This window comes from Tachyglossus aculeatus, chromosome 3 (assembly GCF_015852505.1).
Source record: "Tachyglossus aculeatus isolate mTacAcu1 chromosome 3, mTacAcu1.pri, whole genome shotgun sequence".
NCBI classification, from domain to species: Eukaryota; Metazoa; Chordata; class Mammalia; order Monotremata; family Tachyglossidae; genus Tachyglossus; species Tachyglossus aculeatus.
The window spans coordinates 9,959,766-9,982,434 of record NC_052068.1 but is presented as its reverse complement, the minus strand read 5'-3'; the positions used below and the strand labels follow the sequence as shown (position 1 = coordinate 9,982,434).

The 22,669-nt window shown below is 44.8% G+C and overlaps 1 protein-coding gene across 1 annotated transcript in view; it reads right to left on the bottom strand.

The window, feature by feature from the left end:
* The window catches only part of ADGRA1 (adhesion G protein-coupled receptor A1), a 732,027-nt gene that overhangs the window by 355,407 nt on the left and 353,951 nt on the right, over nucleotides 1–22,669 (bottom strand). Inside the window, exons 9-11 of the mRNA XM_038744384.1 lie at nucleotides 22,467–22,665; nucleotides 12,634–12,783; nucleotides 5,197–5,358 (exon numbers count right to left, since the gene is read on the bottom strand). Coding sequence (XP_038600312.1) covers nucleotides 5,197–5,358; nucleotides 12,634–12,783; nucleotides 22,467–22,665 — 511 coding nt within the window. The remainder of the gene's footprint in view (nucleotides 1–5,196; nucleotides 5,359–12,633; nucleotides 12,784–22,466; nucleotides 22,666–22,669) is intronic.

Genomic DNA, 22,669 nt, shown 5'->3' with positions numbered 1-22,669 from the left:
TTGGTTCCCAGTTCTAAATGACTATGCAGTTAAAAATAAGACAACTATATCAATGGACCAACATTTACTCTCAGAATAATTCCTTAGGCTCACAATGGCTTGGAAATGAATTTGAAAGCTTTCAGCCATTATCCATACTAACCCGATGCTTAAATCCATGAACCGTTGGTTGTAATTCCCCCGCTCCTATAATCTCTCACCATCCATCCTTGCTCCTGTCCTTCCTCCTGACTGTAATCAACCAATCAGTGTTATTTGTTGAGCACTTACTGTGTGTGGAGCACTGTACTAAACTTGGGAGAGTACAGAATAGAGTATGTAAGTAGCATGGCCTAGTGGAAATAGCCCGGGGCCTGGGAGTGAGAAGGACCTCTGTTCTAATCCCAGCTCTGCCTCTTGTCTGCTGTGTGACATTGGGCAAGTTACTTCACTTCTCTGGGCCTTGGTTACCTCATCTGTAAAATGGGGATTAAGATTACGAGTCCCATGTTGAACATTGCTGAACTTCCCAAGGTTTAGTACAGTGTTCTGCACACAGTAAGCGCTCAATAAATACGACTGAATGAATGAATGAATGACAGGGGCTGTGTCCAACATGATTATCTTGTACCTACCCAAGCTCTTATTCCAGTGCCTGGCATGCAGTAAGTGCTAAACAAATACCACAATTATAATTATTAATATTATTATGAGTTGTTAGTCACATTTCCTGCCTACAGGGAGCTTACAGTTTAGAAGGGGTACAGTGCTTAAAGGGCACAGATTCAAGGGCCTAAGAGATCCAGAAGGGAGAGGGAGCCGAGGAAGAGAGGGCTTAATTGGGGAAGGCCTCTTGGAGGAGATGGGATCTAAGATGGGGAGAGTGGAACTTCCTATGGCCTAATGGATAGAGCACGGGCCTGGGAATCAGAAGGTCAGGGGTTCTAATCCTGGCTCCTCCACTTCTCTGCTGTGTGACCTTCGGCAAGTCACTTCATATCTCTGTGCCTCAGTGACCTCATCTGTAAAATGGGGATTGAGACTGTGAGACTGTGAGCCCCAGATGGGATGGGGACTAAATCTAACTTGATTTGCTCATATCCATCCCAGGGCTTAGTACAGTGCTTGGCACATAGTAAGTATTTAACTAATACCATCATTATTATTATTATTCATCTCCAAAAGACCACCACTGTCTCCATTATTTAAAGCCCTACTAAAATCACATTTCCTCCAGGAAGCCTTCCGTGACTAAACCTCTCACCGCCCCAATCTATTATTCTTCTTTCCTTCCGCAGGACCTATGCACTTGCAATTTATACCCCCTAGTTCCTTGATAACACCCCATCCCCAGGGGGCTTAGGTACATAACAGTAATAATAATGATAATAATAATTTGTCCTCTGTGCAAAGCACTGTCCTAAACACTGAGGCAGATACAAGACAATCAGGTCCCATGTGGAGCTCACAGTTTAAGGAGGAGAGATAACAGGTCTCGAATCTCCATTTTGCAGATGAGGGAACTGAGGCACAGAGAAGTTAGGTGACTTGCCCAAGTTCTCACAGCAGGTGTGTGACTCCCAGGCTTGAATCTTTCAGCTAGGGCACATTTTCTTATGGTAATTGGTCAGAGCTTACTAGGGGTAGATACAAGTTAATCAGGTCGGACAGAGTCCCTGTCCCACCTGGGGCTCACTGTCTAAAAGTAGGTGGGAGTAGGATTTAATCACTATTTTACATATGCGGTAACTGAGGTACATAGACGTTAAAAATAATAAAAATAATAATTGTGGTATTTGTTAAGTCCTTACCATGTGCCAGGCACTGTATTAAGCACTGGGATAGATACAAGGTCACCGTGTCCCACATGGGGCTCACTTTCTCAAGAAGGAGGGAGAACAGGTATTGAATCCCATTTTACCAGTGAAGGAACTGAGGCACAGAGGAAGTGAAGCGACTTGCCCAAGGTCCCCCCCCTCCATCCCCCCATCTCCCCCTCTCCATCCCCCAAATCTTACCTCCTTCCCTTCCCCACAGCACCTGTATATATGTACATATCTTTGTACATATTTATTACCCTATTTATTCATTTATTTATTTTACTTGTACATATCTATTCTTATTTGTTTTATTTTGTTAGTATGTTTGGTTTTGTTCTCTGTCTCCCCCCTTTTAGATTGTGAGCCCACTGTTGGATAGGGACTGTCTCTATATGTTGCCAACTTGTACTTCCCAAGCGCTTAGTACAGTGCTCTGCACACAGTAAGTGCTCAATAAATACGATTGATGATGATGATGAGGTACATGGTGGAGGCAGGATTAGAACCCAGGTCCTCTAACTCTCAAGCTTTTGCTCTTTCAACTAGGGCATGCTGCTTCGGTGTACATACCCTTATACTGGCCATTTCACTCCCTGGCATCTGTTGTGGAAGGTGGGGAGAGTAGCTGTCTGGTGTAGATGGAGCGGGGAGGAATTCCAGGCCTGAGGGAGGATATGGGAAGGGGGTCGGCAGCGAGCTAGATGAGATTGAGGCAGTGAGCGAGGTAGCGCTAGAGGAGGGAAGCATGCAGACTGAATTGTAGTAGGAAATCAGTGAGGTGAGGTAGGATAGGGCAAGTTGAGGGACAGCGTTAAAACCGATGGTAAGGAGTTTCTGTTTGATCCCCATTTTACAGATGAGGTGACTGAGGCATAGCGAACGTAAGTGACTTGCCCAATATCACACAGCAGACAGCTGGTAGAGAAAGGGTCAGAACCCAGGTCCTCTGACTCCTGGGCTCGGGTTCTTACCACTAGACCCCGCGGCTTCTTATTCTTAGGCCTGTCTTCCTGTGAGAATGGGTTCCGCGTGTTTACCATGGAGGAGAGTAGTAATATTACAATAATAATTGTACTTGTTAAGCCCTTACTATGTGCCAAACACTGTTCTACGTTCTGGGGTAGATACAAGTTAATTCCCAGACTGAGCCCCCTCCTTCTTCTCCCCCTTCTCTCCCTCCCCATCCCCCCCGCCTTACCTCCTTCCCCTCTCCACAGCACCTGCATATATGTATATATGTTTGTGCATATTTATTATGCTATTTATTTATTTTACTTGTACATATTTATTCTGTTTTTTTTGTTAATATGTTTTGTTTTGTTGTCTGTCTCCCCATTCTAGACTGTGAGCCCGCTGTTGGGTAGGGACCATCTCTATATGTTGCCAACTTGGACTTCCCAAGCGCTTAGTACAGTGCTCTGCACACAGTAAGCGCTCAATAAATACTATTGAATGAATGAATGAATGTTGAGGTCTGTGAATCACCCTGTGATATGGGGTAAGGAGGTAGCAGGCTAGGAAAGTTGTTTCTGGGCTGGAACTTATTTTTAATGGTAACTGTTAAGCACTTATTCTGTGCCAGGCAGTGGATAGAGCATGGGCCCGAGAGAAAGAACGACCTGGGTTCTAGTCCTGACTCTTCCACTTCTCTGCTGTGTGACCTTGGATAAGTCACTTCATTTCTCTGGGCCTCAGTTACCTCATCTGTAAAATAAGGATTAAGACTGTGGGCCCCATGTGGAACATGGATTGTGTCCAAACTGATTAACTTGCATTGACTCCAAATTTTAGAACAGTATTGACAAATAGTAAGCGCTTAACAAATACCATCATCATTATTACTATTACTAAGCACTGGAGTAGATAGAAGAGAATCAGGTTGGCCACAGCCCATATCCCTCACATCCACATCCTCACATCCAAGCCGTCACCAAAACCTGCTGGTCTCAGCTCCGCAACATTGCCAAGATCCGCCCTTTCCTCTCCATCCAAACCGCTATCCTGCTCATTCAAGCTTTCATCCTATCCCGTCTGGACTACTGCATCAGCCTTCTCTCTAATCTCCCATCCTTGTGTCTCTCCCCACTGCAATCCATACTTCATGCCGCTGCCCAGATTGTCTTTGTCCAGAAATGTTACTCCCCTCCTCAAAAATCTCCAGTGGCTACCAATCAATCTGCGCATCAGGCAGAAACTCCTCACCCTGGGCTTCAAGGCTCTCCATCACCTCGCCCCCTCCTACCTCACCTCCCTTCTCTCCTTCTACAGCCCAGCCCACACCCTCTGCTCCTCTGCCGCTAACCTCCTCATTGTATCTCGTTCTCGCCTATCCCGCCATCGACCCCCAGCCCACATCATCCCCCTGGCCTGGAATGCCCTCCCTCTGCCCATCCGCCAAGCTAGCTCTCTTCCTCCCTTCAAGGCCCTACTGAGAGCTCACCTCCTCTAGGAGGCCTTCCCAGACTGAGCCCCCTCCTTCCTCTCCCCCTTGTCCCCGTCTTCATCCCCCCATCTTACCTCCTTCCCTTCCCCACAGCACCTGTATATATGTATATATATATACATATTTATACTTGTTATTTGTACATATTTATTACTCTATTTGTTTATTTATTTATTTTACTTGTACATATCTATTCTATTCATTTTATTTTGTTAATATGTTTGGTTTTGTTCTCTGTCTACCCCTTCTAGACTGTGAGCCCACTGTTGGGTAGGGACTGTCTCTATATGTTGCAAACTTGTACTTCCCAAGCGCTTAGTACAGTGCTCTGCACACAGTAAGCACTCAATAAATACGACTGATTGATTGATTGATCCCTCATGGTGCTCAAAGTTTTAAACCCTATTTTCCAGGGCACAGAGATGTTACGTGACTTGTCCAAGGTCATGAAGCAGAGCCAGGATTAGAATCCAGATCTTCTAAGTCCCAGGCCCGTGCCAAGAACATTGCTTCCAGCACTTAGAACAGTGCTTGACACATACTAAGCGCTTAACAAATACCATCTTTATTACTAAGTCACGTTGCTTTGCCACTCATTTGCCAAGCTGCGCACCCAATATCCACCTATGTTTTGAGTGTTATCCAGTCTAGCAAATTCACAAGGCCAGTGCCAGAATCTACAGAGTACCCACTGGTACCCCCCAAGACCATCCACTCTGACTCTGAGTACCCACCCATGAGCAGATAACAATAATAATAATAATCACGGTATTTGTTAAGCACTTACTATATTCCAGGCACTTTACTAAGCTTTGGAGCAGATACAAGCAAATCGGGTTAGTCACAGTCCCTGTCCCACGAGGGGCTCACAATCTCAATCCCTATTTTACAGATGAGGAAACTGAGGCCCAGAGTAGCAAAGTGACTTGTCCAAGGTCACACGTCTCTCTATACCTTGGATAGGGCCGGTGTGTCCCTGGCCAGGGCCAGAGGCGCGACACGTTCCACACACTGCACGATCCGGGAGCAGGCTCTATCTTCGTTCTGGGCCGTCCACAAGACGTGCTCATCCACCACCATTACGTTGCTGGCGATGTCCACTACAGCCCCTCCAAGCTGCAGGAAGCAAACACATAACGGCATGGCACATTAGCAACCGCTCCAGTGCAGTTAGTCAGTGAGTCAGTTGGATGGATTGAGCACTTCTGGTGCGCAAAGCACTTGGGAGAGGACAACAGAACTATAAACAGACATATTCCCTGCCCACGATGAGCTTACATTCTAGCACGCTGCGCTTAACTAGTGCTAAACTTCTCACTGGGCCTCCATCTCACCTGTCTCACCGCCGACCCCCAACACACGTCCTGGCTCTTCCCTGGAACTCCCTCCCTCCTCAAATCCCACAGCTAACCACTCTTACTCACTTCAAAGCCTTATTGAAGGCCCATCTCCTCCAAGAGACCTTCCCAGACTAAGCCCCACTTTTCCTCATCTCCCACCCCCTTCTAGGTGGCCCTAACTGGCTCCCTTTGCTCGTCCCCCTCCTCCCAGCCCCACATCACTTATGTCCATATCTGTCATTTTATTTACTTGTATTCATTCATTCAATCGTATTTATTGAGCGCTTACAGTGTGCAGAGCACTGTACTAAGCGCTTGAGAAGTACACATTGGCAACATATAGAGACGGGCCCTACCCAGCAACAGGATCACAGTTTACAAGGGGGACACAGACAAAACAAGTAGACAGGTGTCAATACCATCAGAATAAATATAATTATAGCTATATACACATCATTAATAAAATGGAGTAATAAATATGTTCAAATATACACAAGTACTGTGGGGAGGGGAAGGGGCTAAGGCAAAGGGAGGGAGGGGGTCGATAGGCAGGGGAGGAGGAGGAGAGGAAAAGGGGGGGCTCAGTCTGGGAAGGCCTCCTGGAGGAGGTGAGCTTTCAGTAGGGCTTTGAAGGGAGGAAGAGAGCTAGTTTGGCGGATGTGTGGAGGGAGGGTGTTCCAGGCCAGAGGTAAAACGTGGGTCAGAGGTCGACAGCGGGACGGATGAGAACGAGGCCCAGTGAGGAGGTTAGTGGCACCTGAGGAGCAGAGTGTGCGGGCTGGGATGGAGAAGGAGAGAAGGGAGGTGAGGTAGGAGGGGACGAGGTGATAAAGAGCTTTGAAGCCGAGAGTGAGGAGTTTTTGCTTCATTCAAAGGTTGATAGGGAACCACTGGAGACTTTTGAGGAGGGAAGTGACATGCCCAGAGCATTTCTGTAGAAGGATGATCCAGGCAGCAGACTGAAGTATAGACTGAGGCAGGGAGAGACAGGAGGATGGGAGATCAGAAAGGAGGCTGATGCAGTAATCCAGTCGGGATAGGATGAGAGTTTGAACCAGCAAGGTGGCGGTTTGGATGGAGAGGAAAGGGCGGATCTTGGCGATGTTGTGGAGGTGAGACCGGCAGGTTTTGGTGATGGATTGGATGTGAATGAGAATTGGGTGAATGACAGAGCGGAGTCGAGGATGACAACAAGGTTATGGGCTTGTGAGAGGGAAAGGATGGTAATGTTAGAGAAGCAGCGTGGCTCAATGGAAAGAGTCCGGGCTTTGGAGTCAGAGGTCATGGGTTCAAATCCCCACTCCGCCAATTGTCAGCTGTGTGACTTCGTGCAAGTCACTTCACTTCTCTGGGCTTCAGTTCCCTCATCTGTAAGATGGGGATTAAGACTGTGAGCCCCACATGGGACAAACTAATCACCTTGTCTCCCCCAAGCGCTTAGAACAGTGCTTTGCACATAGTAAGCACTTAACAAATACCATCATTATTATTATTATTTTTATTAGTGCTGTTTACAGTGACTTTGGTCAAGTCAACTTCTCTGGGCCTCAGTTACCTCATCTGCAAAATGGGGATTAAGACTGTGAGCCCCCCGGGACAACCTGATCACCTTGTAACCTCTCCAGTGCTTAGAACAGAGCTTTGCACATAGTAAGCACTTAATAAGCACCATTATTATTATTATTATTATTGTTATTATTATTATTATTACATTGATGGGAAAGTCAGGGAGAGGACAGGGTTTGAGAGGGAAGATAAGGAGCTCAGTCTTGGACATGTTGAGTTTTAGATGGCAGGCAGACATCCAGATGGAGATGTCCTGAAGGCAGGAGGAGATATGAGATAGGAGGAGAGGAAAAAACCGGGGGCTCAGTCTGGGAAGGCCTCCTGGAAAAGTATGGAAGGCCTCATGAATTTGCGTGTCAATTTGAGTGTGTAGAGCACTGTACTAAGCCCTTGGAAAGTACAATACAGCAATAAAGAGAAACATTCTCTGCCTAGCTTATATCCACCCCAGCTCTTAGAATAGTGCTTGACACATAGTAAGCACTTAAATATCATCATTATTTTCAAGTGCTTAGTACAGTGCTCTGAACACAGTAAGCGCTCAGTAAATACAATTGAATGAATGAATATTTGTTCTTTCCAGCACCTACTGAGTACCAAGCACAGAACGAAGCACTTCGGATAGAACTACTCATTCCATTGTATTTACTGAGTGCTAATTGTATGCAGAGCACTGTACTAAATGCTTGGGAGAGTACAATACAACAATAAAGAGACATATTCCCTGCCTACAGTATGCTTTACATATAAAAATTGATAGCAGTTTCCCTGCTTTCAAGGAGTTTTCACTCCCTTTGGCATCACTTTAGCTCTTGGATTTTCTCCCTTTATTCACTCCTCCCTCAGCCCCACAGCCCTTATGTTCAAAGCTATCATTAATTCATTCATATTAATGTTTGTCTTCCCCCCGGCTCATGAGGTCACTGTGGGCAGGGAACGGTTCTACCAACTTTGTTATATTATACTCTCCCAAGCGCTTCATTGCACATGGTAAGCCCTAAAGAAATCTGATGAATTGACTGATTTCAATCTAATGGGGAATACAGACCCATGGGCCCCAAAGACATTTGACTTTTATAATACCCTCCACCACAGGAGTGGTAGAGAAGCAGCATGGCATAGTGGAAACACAGCCTGTACTTGGGAGTCAGAAGGTCATGGATTCTATTCCCGGCTCCACCACTTGTCTGCTGAGTGACCTTGGGCAAATCACTTCACTTCTCTGTGCCTCAGTTCCCTTATCTGTAACATGGGCATTAAGACTGTGAGCCCCATGTGGGACACAAGATTGTGTCCAACCTGATTAGCTTGCATCTATCCCAGTGCTTAATAAGGTGTCTGGCACATAGTGAGCACTTAAGAAATGCCATAAAAACAAATCAAAAGAAGCCCAAGGCACTCTCTTTGCCCACAGATATGCTTTTGAATGGAATCACAATGTCACCTATATCATCCCAACTGTTTAACATCAAGTTCCTGGGGATATAAGCAGGGAAACTTTGTCATAGCCTAAAAAACTGAAAAAAAAACCCCAAAATCTATTGAATCTAAAAGCTTTTGTTTACAGGAAAATGACTGGAGCTTGGTTGCCTGCTTGTGATTCTACCGGGCAGCTAAAAAGATTGAAAGCACCTTTAACAGAGAACATCAGGATTGGTTCAATGAGAATAATTCTGCGATCAAACCTAGGGCGTTCTCATGAGATTACTTTTCTTTCTAAATTCACCTGGTCCATTTCATCTTGATGCCGTGAACCACAAGGACTGAACTGTGGCTTTAAAATTGGAAAGTCTTTTATTTATCATTTCGGTTTTATTTATTGGCCAGGCGGAAACTGAGCATCTAGCAATGCCACATCTCTATTTCCTAACCCCAAACAACTGTGGAAAATTGAACAATGGGAAATAAAAATAGCACACATTCTTGTTCTATGGTTTTCAAGACACATAAACGCAATTCGATGAGACGGTTATGGTCATGCAGTCTTGTTTGATAATGTTATCCCTTTTTGAATGCATTTTAGGACTGGGGCACAATTGGGACATTTAAATGGTAGCAGAAAGAAGTAGGGCAAAAATGGTTATAGCAGCAAAGCCTAAAAGGAATAAAAAACTAAAATCTAAAAGAAAACAAAGGCATAATAATAATAATGGTATTTGTTAAGTGCTTACTATGTGCAAAGCACTCTTCTAAGTGCTGGCATGAAATTAGACTATAATTTGTTCAAAAACCCTGATTCAAAGGATTCCCAAGATTAACTACTCTCAAAATCAAAAGGGAAATGATTCCTTATGGGCACATATAACTGTTTAAGCAATCTGGATCCATGTCACTCAATGTGATAGAATAGTAAAAAAAAAATTTTATCACCTCATCATGTAGGCTTCTAATTCACATATAATAGAATAAGAACCCAACACCTTAGCTTTGAGTTCAATTTAACATAAGGACAAATAATGATAATAATGATAATTGTGGAATTTGTTAAGCACTTACTGTGAGCCAGGCATTGTACTAAGCGCTAGAGTGTATACAAGCAAATCGGGTTGGACGCAGACCCTGTCCTACATGGGGTTCATGGTCTTAATCCCGATTTTACAGATGAAGTAACTGAAGCGCAGAGAAGTGAAGTGACTTGTCCAAGGTCACACCATAGACAAGTGGCAGAGCCGGCATTAGAACACAGGTCTTTCTGACTCCCAGGCCCATGCTCTTTCCACTAGGCCATGATGCTTCTAGAATCTTCGAAGCAGAAATGGTAATTGATGTTGGTATAAATGCTCATATTTTCAACACCCGATCAGATAGAAGTAGTAGTGATAAAATTTTCTGAGCATTTAATAAGTGTACTATAAGCAGCATGCTACAGCCTAGGCAAAGTATCAAAACGCATGTGCCTTGATCCCAAGAGAGGTAGAGATAAAAATATTATGATTCTTTTTTGAAACAGTGAGCAGCAAAAAGTTAGAAGTTGTGCAAACTTGAAGAAAATGTAGGAAGTGGTCTTTCCACCTGATTCCAACGTTCTTTCCACTTCAGAGTCCTTAGCTATCTTGTGAGTTTTGAGCAACATTTCTCTGACTGTGAGATTTTCCCATGTGGGAATCTGTGGCTGGAAAGACAGGGAAATGGTTCTTGATGGTCTCCCTCATTAGAGTATAAGCTCCTTTGGAGCAGAGGCTGTGTTATATTTAACCATTCAGTCATTCATATAATCATATTTATTGAGCACTTATTGTGTGCAAAGCACTGTACTGTGCACTTGGGAGAGTACAAAAGAACACTGAACAGACACATTCCCTGTCCATAATGAGTTCCTGCCTCTGGCCTGGAACGCCCTCCCTCCTCAAATCTGACAGACAATTACTTCTTCCCCCTTCAAAGCCTTATAGAAGGCACATCTCCTCCAGGGGGCCTTCCCTGACTAAACACTCCCATTCCTCTTCTCCCACTCCCTTCTGCCTCGCCCTGACTTGCTCCCTTTCTTCTTCCCCCCTTCCAGCCCCACAGCACTTATGTATATATCTGTCATTTATTTATTTACATTAATATCTGTCTCCCCCCACTCTAGACTGTAAGCTCACTGTGGACAGGAAATATGTCTGTTTACTGTTGTACTGTACTCCCCCAAGTGCTTAGTACAGGATTCTGCATACAGTAAGCATTCAATACTTAATAATAATAATAATGATGACATTTGTTAAGCACCTACTATGTGCAAAGCACTATTCTAAGCGCTCGGGAGGATATAAGGTGATCAGGTTGTCCCAAGAGGGGCTAACAGTCTTAATCTCCATTTTACAGATGAGGTAACTGAGGCTCAGAGAAGTTAAGTGACTTGCCCAAGTTCACACAGCAGATATGTAGCAGAGCCAGGATTAAAACCCATGACCTCTGACTCCTAAGCCCGGACTCTTTCCACTGAGCCACTCTGCTTCTCTAAGAAGCAGTCTGAGATACATACGACTGAGTGAATGAATGAACAGAGGGGGAGACAGACATTCATATAAAGGATTCAGTGTTGTTCACTGAACTTAGTGGCTGATCAGTGAATACTGTTACTGCTACCAAGACCAAAGTTGTATAAAAATAAGCAGGTTTGTTATCCATACCCCCAAATAAAATCCCCGAAGGTGTTGATAACTGAAAAACAAAACAAAACAAAAACCAGTATTATAACGCCACACTGCTCCTTCTGGAACCCAAGTCTCCAGAGTACCAGGGAAGCAGTGTTGCCTAGTGGATAGAGCATGGGCTTGAAAGGTAGAAGGTCATGGGTTCTAATCCCGGCTCTGCCACTTTGCTGTGTGACCTTGGGCAAGTCACATCACTGCTCTGTGTCTCAGTTCCCACATCTGTAAAATGGGGATTAAGAGTGTGAGTCCCACGTGGGACAGTGACTGTGTCCAATCAGACTGACTTGTATCTACCCCAGTGCTTAGAACAGTTTTTGTCACATAGTAAATGCTTAAGGAGTACCACTACTATTACCATTAATCTTTCTCGAGAACCAACTACAGGCTTTCCTGACGGACCCCAATTCAATCTACCGCTGGCATTTATGGGACACTTTTTATGTACAGAGCACTGTATTACGTGCTTGGGATAGCACAACATAACAGAACTGGTAGAAATGTTCCCAACCCCTTAAGACTGAAAGTCACAATGCCATTCCCCTAGGAAAAGGCTGGACCCAGAAACGGACTTTTGCAAATGGGCCTTTCAAAATACATTTGAGAACCGCTGAAACTGCTTTGAACACAGCAATAGTATTTCCCGTTAAAGACTACCAAACAGAGGAAGGGAGGAACATTTTCCCCTCCAAGCGACAGCCAGATGAAGAGAAGCAACGTTGCCTAGTGGCTACAGCACGGGCCTGGGAGTCAGAAGGACCTGGGTTCTATTCCCCACTCTGCCACTTGTCTGCTGTGTGGCCTTGGGCAAGTCACTTCACATCTCTGGGCCTCAGATACCTCATATGTAAAATGGGGATTAAAATTGTGAGCCCCACATGGGACAGGGAATGTGTCCAACCTGATTTGCTTGTTTCCACCTCAGTGCTTAGTACAATGCCTAGCACATAGTAAGTGCTTAAAAAATACAAAAAAATTATTATTATTATCATTAATTGTAAGTGGAAGGAAGCAGTGCTAACACTCTTAGTACAGCGCTTAGCACACAGTAAAAGCTCAATAAATATAATTGAATTGAAGTAACCCATTCAAAGGCAGGTCATTGTACTAACCAAATCCTCAATAAAATAACTTCTTGGTGCTGCATTTCCAAATTGATTTTCCTGCAATGTGGGAGTCTTCATGCTATGGTCCTCTCCCAAGCACTTAATGCAGTGCCCGCTTATTGTAAGTGCTCAATAAAGACCCATTGATTGATTGATTTAAAGCAAAAACACCTGAAAATCACACGCTCATGATGTCATCTAGAAAGGTTACAAAGCATGGGTGATTCCCTAGTGGGCATGGCTTACGTCTTTGACTTCATCCACGAAGACGATTAACTTTTCCATCATTTCGGCCAGATACACAATATCCATCTTATCTGCAAAGTTGAAAGCCCCTCCTGTATAGATTCTAAGTTGGCGGGAAAACTCAAGGGCATTGGATGCATTGATGGGCATCTGAAAATACATGAGAATTGTGATGGTTATATTCACCTCTCTCAAAGATAATGAGACCCTACCTTAACAGCTCTGGTCAACAACTCCTCCAACAACCATCTGTTATTTTCTTTAAGATATTTGTTAAGTGCTCAATATGTACCAGGCACTGTACTAAGCGCCGGGGTAGATACAAGTTAATCAGATTGGACACAGTCTATACTGTCTAGGTCAACGAAATCATGACAGTGCAGGTGAACGCAGAATTAGCTGGATGCAAACTGGGGAAGTGTTGGTTCAGTTGAAGGTTCCAATTCTGGCTCGGCCACTTGTCTGCTGTGTGACCTTGGGTGAGTCACTTCACTTCTCTGTGCCTCAGTTACCTCATCCTCCTCTGGGAATCAGAGGATCGGGTTCTAATTCTGGCTTTCCCAAATGCTTTTTGGATGACCTTGGGCTAGTCACTTAACAACTTGGTACCTCATTTCTAGTGTTCTCCCTCCAACTTAGACTTGTGAGTATGCAGTGATTGTGTTCAACCTAATTCACTTGTATTTACCCCAGTGCTTCAAACAAAGCTTAACACACAGTAAGTGCTTAACAAATACCATAAATAAATAGAAAAGTGTGTGGCCTAGAGGAAAGCAGGTGTGACAGTCAGGAAACATGAGTTCTAATCCCCAGTTCTGTCACTTGTCTGCTGCGTGACCTTGGGAGCTCAAATCCCAAAGCAAGAAGCAGGAGTCATTAACGATACTGAGCAGGTAAGCATGGCTTCGGAATGCTCTCTGTGAGATCCAAAATGTAAAATAAAATCAGCCACTGTGTCATCTTCCTGAAGATAGCTGTGGGATATATACTGTTCTATAGGTTTTCCCTTTTCAGTACAGTTAAACAACTATTTAGAATTTCCGCTGAAATATTACTTTACTCTTTAGGAGAAAGAACTAAAGCACAATAAATCAACCAATTCTATTAACTAAGCTGTTGTTGTCGAAATAAGGCAGAGATAAGAAATAGAGAAGCAGCACGGCATAGTGGATAGAGCATGGGCCTGGGAGTCAGAAGGTCTCTAATCCCAGTTCTGCCACTTGTGTGCTGTGTGACCTTGGGCAAGTCACTTCATTTCTCTGTGTCTCAGTTCCATCATCTGTAAAATAGAGATTGAGACTGTGAGCCCCACGTGGGACAGGGACTGTGTCCAACCCGATTTGCTTATTTCTATGCCAGCGCTTACTACAGTGCCTGGCACTTAACAAATACCATAATTATCACCATTATTATAAAGCAGGGTTGAATGTTTTCTTTAGCAATGCTGAACAGTAGAGTAGTGAAGCTGAGAGAATTGCCTAGAATGAGGCTTTCAGGTGCAGTCGTTGATCATTCAAGTTCCAATCTAAGCCATCTTGCATGTTAAAAAAGCAAGCAAAAGAACTGATATTAGAGATGTGGAATTTCTCCAGAAAGGATGCTAAATCTGACTAAACAGCCAGTAGAATACATTTTATACATTATCATGTGTGTGTGTGTTGTGTGTGTGTGTGTGTGTGTGTGTGTGTGTGTGTGTGTGTGTGTGTGCATGCATGCAGCTATAACCTCAAACCAGAGCATACGTATAAATACACAACACAGGAGCAATCTTTTTCCACGGAAAAAATTTTGTAAGATTGGCAAATGCATTTTCCCAGGGCTGAGACAGAATAATGAAATTCCAATTCTGGTCTGGCACCATTTGAGCCCAGCATTCTAAATTCAGTGAGTAAGTAGGCAGATGACAATGCTGTTTTTCCAATGCTGTGTTTACGTTTCGCTCCCCCGCTGCTCTCTGAGGTTATTCTGAACAAGGCAGGATGCATGGCTCCATTAATGGAATGACCATGATTCTACATGATGCAGTGGATAGAGTATGGGTCTGGAGTAAGAAGGTCATGGGTTCTTATGCCAGCTCTGCTACTTGTCTGCTGTGTTACCTTAGGCAAGTCACTTCACTTCTCTGGGCCTCAGTTCCCTCATCCGTAAAATGGGGATCGAGACTGTGAGCCCCACCTGGGATATAGACTGTGTCCAACCCAATTTGCTTGTATCCACCGCAGGGCTTAGTACAGTGCCTGGTACACAGTAAGTGCTTAACAAAAACCACAGTTATTATTATTATTATTATTATTAGGACACAGAGGGCCTGGGTTCTGGTCCCAGCTCTGCCATTTGCCTGCTGGATCACTTTGAGAAAATCCTTAACTTCTCTTCGCTTTAGTTTTTGTATCTGTGAAATGGGGAAAATAATAATATCTGCCTTTCCTTTTCTCACGGGGAAATAAGGCAGAAGCATTTTGGGACTATACTGGTTCCATAAATACAAAGTATTATTATTTTTCACTTATTCATTCATTCAATCATATTTATTGAGTATTTACTCACAAAACACTGTTTTAAGTGCTTGGGAGAATACAACAGACACAGTCCCTGTCCACAAAGAGCTCACATTATAGGGTATTTGTTAAGCGCTTATTGTCAAACAATGTTCTGAGCAATGGGGCAGGTATAAGTTAATTAGGTAGGATAATTATAATTACAGTAATGGTAATTACAGTAATGGTAAGCGCTTGTTAAGTGCTTACTGTGTGCCAAGCACTCTTCTAAGTACTGGGGTAAATACACATTAATCAGCCTGGTCACAGTCCCTGTCCTACATGCGGCTCACACTACTTTTTACAGATATGGTAATTGAGGCACGGAAAAAATTAAATGACTTGCCCATGGTCACGCAGCAGACATGTGGCAGAGCCAGGATTAAAACCCAGGTCCTTCTGACTCTCAGGTCCGTGCTCTATCCACTAAGCCATGTTGCTTCTAAGGCACCGTTTCTGTCCAGCCAGGGGCTCGCAGTCTAAGGAGGAGGGACGGCAGGCATTTAATCCCCATTGTATAGTTGAGGAAATTGAGGCACAAAGAAGTGAAGCAACTTGCCCAGGGTCACACAGCAAGCAATCGGCAGAACCGGCATTAGAACCCGGGTCCTCTAATTTCCAGGCCTGTGCTTTTTCCACTATGCCATGATGCTTGTCTTTACTGTTGTGTTTTTCTTTCTAGCAGGTTCTCATTAGAGCATACATTGGCAAAAACAAAAATATGAACAAAACAAAACAAAAAAAAAGCAGATCTTTTCCCATCTGCCTAATCTCTTGGCTACATTTAATGGTGTCAGCCTTCCTGTACCAACTTCTCAAATCTCTGAATCGCCTAAAGATCTAGCCTCCACATCCAGTGCTGTCACAACTGCTGCTCAGCTCCTAGGGCCCCTGCTAGGGTCAGAGCTGTGAGAGGGAGTTTCCCATGGTGCACTGGACTAGATTGACCAAACCATCTTCACTCCTGTTCCAGTGGCACTGACTAATAATGATAGTAATTATGGCATTTGTTAAGCACTTACTATGTGCAAAGCACTGTTCTAAGTGCTGGAGAGGTTACAAGGTGATCAGGTTGTCCCATGGGGGGCTCACAGTCTTCATCCCCATTTTACAGATGAGGTAACTGAGGCACAGAGAAGTTAAGTGACTTGCTCAAAGTCACACGGCTGACAAGTGGTGGAGCCAGGGTTTGAATACATGACCTCTGACTCCAAAGCCCAGGCTTTTTCCACTGAGCCACGCTGCTTCTCCAGGCTACCTCTGAGGCTACAGCTGATTCCTGCCAGATGCTTTGCAGCTGGTCAGAAAGGATCTTGGGGTCATGACCCTTTCACCTGATGTACAATATCTGGTCCCTTCAAGGTATTAAAGGGGAGAAAGGAACAATCATTCCGGAGATGGATATGACATGAAGCAGAGTGGACTATTGGCAAGAGCCCGGGCTTGGGAGACAGTGATGTGGGCTCCGCCACTTGTCTGCCCTGTGACCTTGGGCAAGTCGCTTCACTTTGCCTTTCCTCAGCAACCTCATCTGTAAAATGGGGATTAAGACTGCGAGCCTCAAGAGGGACAGAGACTTTGTCCAACTTAATTATCTTGTATCTACTCCAGAGCTTAGAACTGTGCTTGGCACATAGTAAGCCCTTAACAAGTACCATAATTATTTATTATTATTATTATTATTATATTGCATGCTTCCAAGTGTTCAATAAATATCACTAATCGATTGATCTAGAACTTTTACTAATAGGGACGTTTCCCAGTTTTCAGGATGCTGGGTTTTCAGGGATTTTCTTTTGGTGCCAATGAAATGTTAGATGTCCTTTCCATCTCTTACTCTGTAGACCTTTGCAACACTCCATTTTTATAGAGCTTTCTCTTAATACCAACTGCTATAAAATACTCAGTTTATTTCTTGGTTATCTGCAGAGGGGATTCTTCTGCTCTCATTCATCTCCTCTGAAGAGCTTAACTAAATGAAGCACCTCACTCCGGAGGTGACTTTCAAAGGTGGGTCTCTGGTGAGCTGTTCATTGCTTTGATGTCAAAGCAAGGCTGGCCTCCTGGGAGGTGTTGAAATATATGATCTTTTTTTATGGTATTTGTTAAGCAGTAGGATAGACACAAGTTAATCAGGTTGGACACAGTCCTTGCCCCACAAGGGATTCACAGACTTAATCCCCATTTTATAGATGAGGGAACTGAAGCTCAGAGAAGTGAAATGACTTGCCCAAGGTAACTCAGCAGACAAGTGGTGAAACCAGAATTAGAACCCAGGATCTTCTGACTCCCAGACCCGTGCTCTATCCATTAGGCCAAGCTATTTCTCAGGGTAGGGTATTTTACTTGTACATATCTATTCTATTTATTTTATTTTGTTAATATATTTTGTTTTGTTCTCTGTCTCCCCCTTCTAGACTGTGAGCCCACTGTTGGGTAGGGACCGTCTCAATATGTTGCCAACTTGTACTTCCCAAGCGCTTAGTACAGTGCTCTGCACACAGTAAGTGCTCAATAAATACGATTGATTGATTGATTCCAATATGACTTTTGGGCTGATTGGGATTTCTGAGGATTAAACGTTTCCACCAGCATCAGCAGGAGTATCAATTGATAAGCCGCCTTTCTAGAGAATTCAAGACATGGCAGAAATTCATCCCAGTGGGTTTTCAATAAATACCATGACTACTACTGCTCCTATCCTTCTTTCCCCTCCACTCACCTTGCTCCTCTCTCAGCAATGCCCTTGTCATTTGATTGCAACAAGCTAAGAACAGGTTGAGATCATTTAAGCCAAATAATTGTGGTATTTGTTAAGTGCTTACTATGTGTCCAGTTTTGCACCAAGCACTGGGGTACATTCAAGATCGCTGGGTGAGACAGAATCCTTGTCCTACATGGGACTCACGGTTTAGTGGTAATAAGCTTTTCCTCTACACTGTAAGCTCGTTATGGGCAGGGAGCATATCTGCTAATTCTGTTGTACTGCCCTCTCCTGAGCACTTACTATGTGCTCTAAGTGTTCGATAAATACGATTGATTGATTGATTGATTGATAGTACATTGCCAAGATCCGCCCTTTCCTCTCCATCCATACCGCTACCCTACTCATTCAAGCTCTCATCCTATCCCGTCTGGACTACTGCATCAGCCTTCTCTCTGATCTCCCATCCTCATGTCTCTCCCCACTTCAATCCATACTTAATGCTGCTGCCCGGATTATCTTTGTCCAGAAACGCTCTGGGCATATTACTCCCCTCCTCAAATATCTCCAGTGGCTACCAATCAATCTTCGCATCAGGCAGAAACTTCTCACCCTGGGCTTCAAGGCTCTCCATCACCTTGCCCCCTCCTACCTCACCTCCCTTCTCTCCTTCTACAGCCCACCCCGCACCCTCCGCTCCTCTGACGCTAATCTCCTCACCGCACCTCGTTCTCGCCTGTCCCGCCATCGACCCCCGGCCCACGTCATCCCCCGGGCCTGGAATGCCCTCCCTCTGCCCATCCGCCAAGCTAACTCTCTTCCTCCCTTCAAAGCCCTACTGAAAGCTCACCTCCTCCAGGAGGCCTTCCCAGACTGAGCCCCTTCCTTCCTCTCCCCCTCGTCCCCCTCTCCATCTCCCATGTTACCTCCTTCCCTTCCCCACAGCACCTGTATATATGTATATATGTTTGTACATATTTATTACTCTATTTATTTATTTATTTATTTTGTACATATCTATTCTATTTATTTTATTTTGTTAGTATGTTTGGTTTTGTCACCCCCTTTCAGACTGTGAGCCCACTGTTGGGTAGGGACTGTCTCTATATGTTGCCAATTTGTACTTCCCAAGCGCTTAGTACAGTGCTCTGCACACAGTAAGCACTCAATAAATACGATTGATGATGATGATGATGATAGTAGTATTTATTAAGTCTGATTTAGAGGAAAGAGCATGGGCTGGAATGTCAGAGGACCTGGGTTCTCCTCCCAGCTCCACCAAATTCCAACTGTGTGACCTCGGGTAAATCACTTCACTTCTCTGAGCCTCAGTTTCATCAACTGTGAAATGAAGATTCAATGTCTGTTCCCCCTCCTGCTTAGACTGTGAGCCCCATGGGGGACAGGGATTGGGTCCATTGTGATTAACTTGTATCTACCCCAGTGCTTAAAACAGTGCTTGGCACATAATAAGTGCTTAACAAATATAGTAATGATAATAATAAAAATGATAATACAGATAATAGAGATGAGTGGGTACAGAGTACTAAGCACTGGGAAATACCACACCAGAGGGAATTAGCCAAAGTCTCTGGACCTCAATATAATAGGGGCTGAGTCCAAGGCAGAGAGAGAGAGCAGGTTTTGAATCCCCACTTCATAGATAAGCAAACAGAAGCACAGAATCATTAGAATCACATCATCATCATTTCATCTCATTTCATCATTTCATCACATCATTTCATCTCACCTCATGAAATCTCTCGCTCCATCCCTTCTCCCCTCCTTAACTTCCATCTTCAACCACTCACTCTCCACTGGTTCCTTCCCCTCTGCCTTCAAACATGCCCATGTCTCTCCCATCCTAAAAAAAACCCTCTCTTGACCCCACCTCACCTTCTAGTTATCGCCCCATAACCCTCCTACCATTCCTTTCCAAACTCCTTGAACGAGTTGTCTACACGTGCTGCCTCGAATTCCTCAACACCAACTCTCTCCTCGACCCCCTCCAGTCTGGCTTCCGTCCCCTACATTCCACGGAAACTGCCCTCTCAAAGGTCACCAGTGACCTCCTGCTTGCCAAATCCAACGGCTCATACTCTATCCTAATCCTCCTCGACCTCTCAGCTGCCTTTGACACTGTGGACCACCCCCTTCTCCTCAACACACTATCCAACCTTGGCTTCACAGACTCCGTCCTCTCCTGGTTCTCCTCTTATCTCTCCAGTTGTTCATTCTCAGTCTCTTTTGCAGGCTCCTCCTCCCACTCCCATCCCCTTACTGTGGGGGTTTCCCAAGGTTCAGTTCTTGGTCCCCTTCTGTTCTCGATCTACACTCACTCCCTTGGTGACCTCATTCGCTCCCACGGCTTCAACTATCATCTCTACGCTGATGACACCCATATCTACATCTCTTCCCCTGCTCTCTCCCCCTCCCTCCAGGCTCGAATCTCCTCCTGCCTTCAGGACATCTCCATCTGGATGTCTGCCCGCCACCTAAAACTCAACATGTCCAAGACAGAACTCCTTGTCTTCCCTCCCAAACCCTGCCCTCTCCCTCACTTTCCCATCACTGCTGAAGGCACTACCATCCTTCCTGTCTCACAAGCCCGCAATGTTGGTGTCATCCTCGACTCCGCTCTCTCATTCACCCCTCACATCCACGCCGTCACCAAAACCTGCCGGTCTCAGCTCTGCAACATTGCCAAGATCCGCCCTTTCCTCTCCATCCAAACCGCTACCCTGCTCGTTCAAGCTCTCATCCTATCCCGTCTGGACTACTGCATCAGCCTTCTCTCTGATCTCCCATCCTCGTGTCTCTCCCCACTTCAATGCATACTTCATGCTGCTACCCGGATTGTCTTTGTCCAGAAACACTCTGGGCATGTTACTCCCCTCCTCAAAACTCTCCAGTGGCTACTAATCAATCTGCACATCAGGCAGAAACTCCTCACCCTGGGCTTCAAGGCTCTCCATCACCTCGTCCCCTCCTACCTCACCTCCCTTCTCTCCTTCTACAGCCCAGCCCACACCCTCCGCTCCTCTGACGCCAATCTCCTCACCGTGCCTCGTTCTCGCCTGTCCCGCCGTCGACCGCCGGCCCATGTCATCCCCCTGGCCTGGAATGCCCTCCCTCTGCCCATCCACCAAACTAGCTCTCTTCCTCCCTTCAAGGTTCTACTGAGAGCTCACCTCCTCCAGGAGGCCTTCCCAGACTGAGTCCCCCTCCTTCCTTTCCCCCTCGTCCCCCTCTCCTTCCCCCCATCTTACCTCCTTCCCTTCCCCACAGCACCTGTATATATGTATATATGTTTGTACATATTTATTAATCTATTTATTTATTTATTTTACTTGTACATATCTATTCTATTTATTTTATTTTGTTAGTATGTTTGGTTTTGTTCTCTGTCTCCCCCTTCTAGACTGTGAGCTCACTGTTGGGTAGGGACTGTCTCTATATGTTGCCAACCTGTACTTCCCAAGCGCTTAGTACAGGGCTGTGCACACAGTAAGCGCTCAATAAATATGATTGATTGATTGATTGATTAGGTGACATACCCAGGGTCACACAGCAGGCAAGTGTGACTTCCCACTCCCTTCCGTGTCTCCCTTGAACTTGGATTTGCTCCCACGGGCTTTGGAGTCAGAGGTCAGGGGTTCAAATCCTGGCTCTGCCAATTGTCAGCTGTGTGACTTTGGGCAAGTCACTTAACTTCTCTGTGCCTCAGTTACCTCATCTGTAAAATGGGGATTAAGACTGTGAGCCCCCCGTGGAACAACCTGATCACCCTGTAACCTCCCCAGAGCTTAGAACAGTGCTTTGCACATAGTAATCGCTTAATAAATGCCATCATTAATTAATTAATTCCTCCCTCAGCCCCACAGAACTTATGTACATATCCATAATGTGTTTATTTATTTACACTGATGTCCATCTCCCTCTCAAGACTGTAAGCTCACAGTGGACAGGGAAGTTGCCTGTCGTACTGTACTCTCCCAAGATCTTAGTACAGAGTGCGCTCAATAATATGATTAAGTGGCAGAGGTGGGATTAGAACCTCTAAAGTGTAAAGTCACTGTGGGCAGGGAATTTGTCTGTTAATTGTTATACTGTACTCTCCCACGTGCTTAGCAGAATGCTGTGCACTCAATAAGCACTCAATAAATATGACTGAATGAATGATGAAACCTGGGTCACATGACTCCCAGTTCTATGCTCTTTCCACTAGGCCGTCGTAAAGTGGTGACTCTATTAGAACAGAGGATTCGAGAAAAGGCTGTGACAGCAAGAGGCAGAAACAAGAAATCTGCCAGCACTAAAAATAACAAACAGAACGAGCAGCCAAGGACTAAGTTTAAGAGAATGCAATAGGAAAGGCCTGAGACATACTGGTCTCTTCCATCAGTTGGATACCACCTCGCCATCCATCATGAAGGACAGCAAATGTGTGTGTATTTATCCCTGACACGATCCCCTTTTAAGGCATAAATCTGGATACCCTGTTTTCATTCCTGATGGCGGAAGTGGATGCTCTTTTGTCTATTCCATTTCCTAGAGTATCGTTCTAAGGAATAACCTACTCAGAAGCTTACCATGCTGAAAGCGTGAAGGATTTGAGTGACTTCTTTTGAGTAAGGGCACTTGGAATAGTCGAATTCAGCCCAAAGTCCGGTCCGATTACATTTGCGCCAGGCCTTGCCTTCTGTAGGGCCATTTTTGAAAGAGATCGAACTAAATGAATACTGGAGACAGGGCAGGTAGGCCGTAATCCCGGCCAAAGTTTTGGGCCACCTAG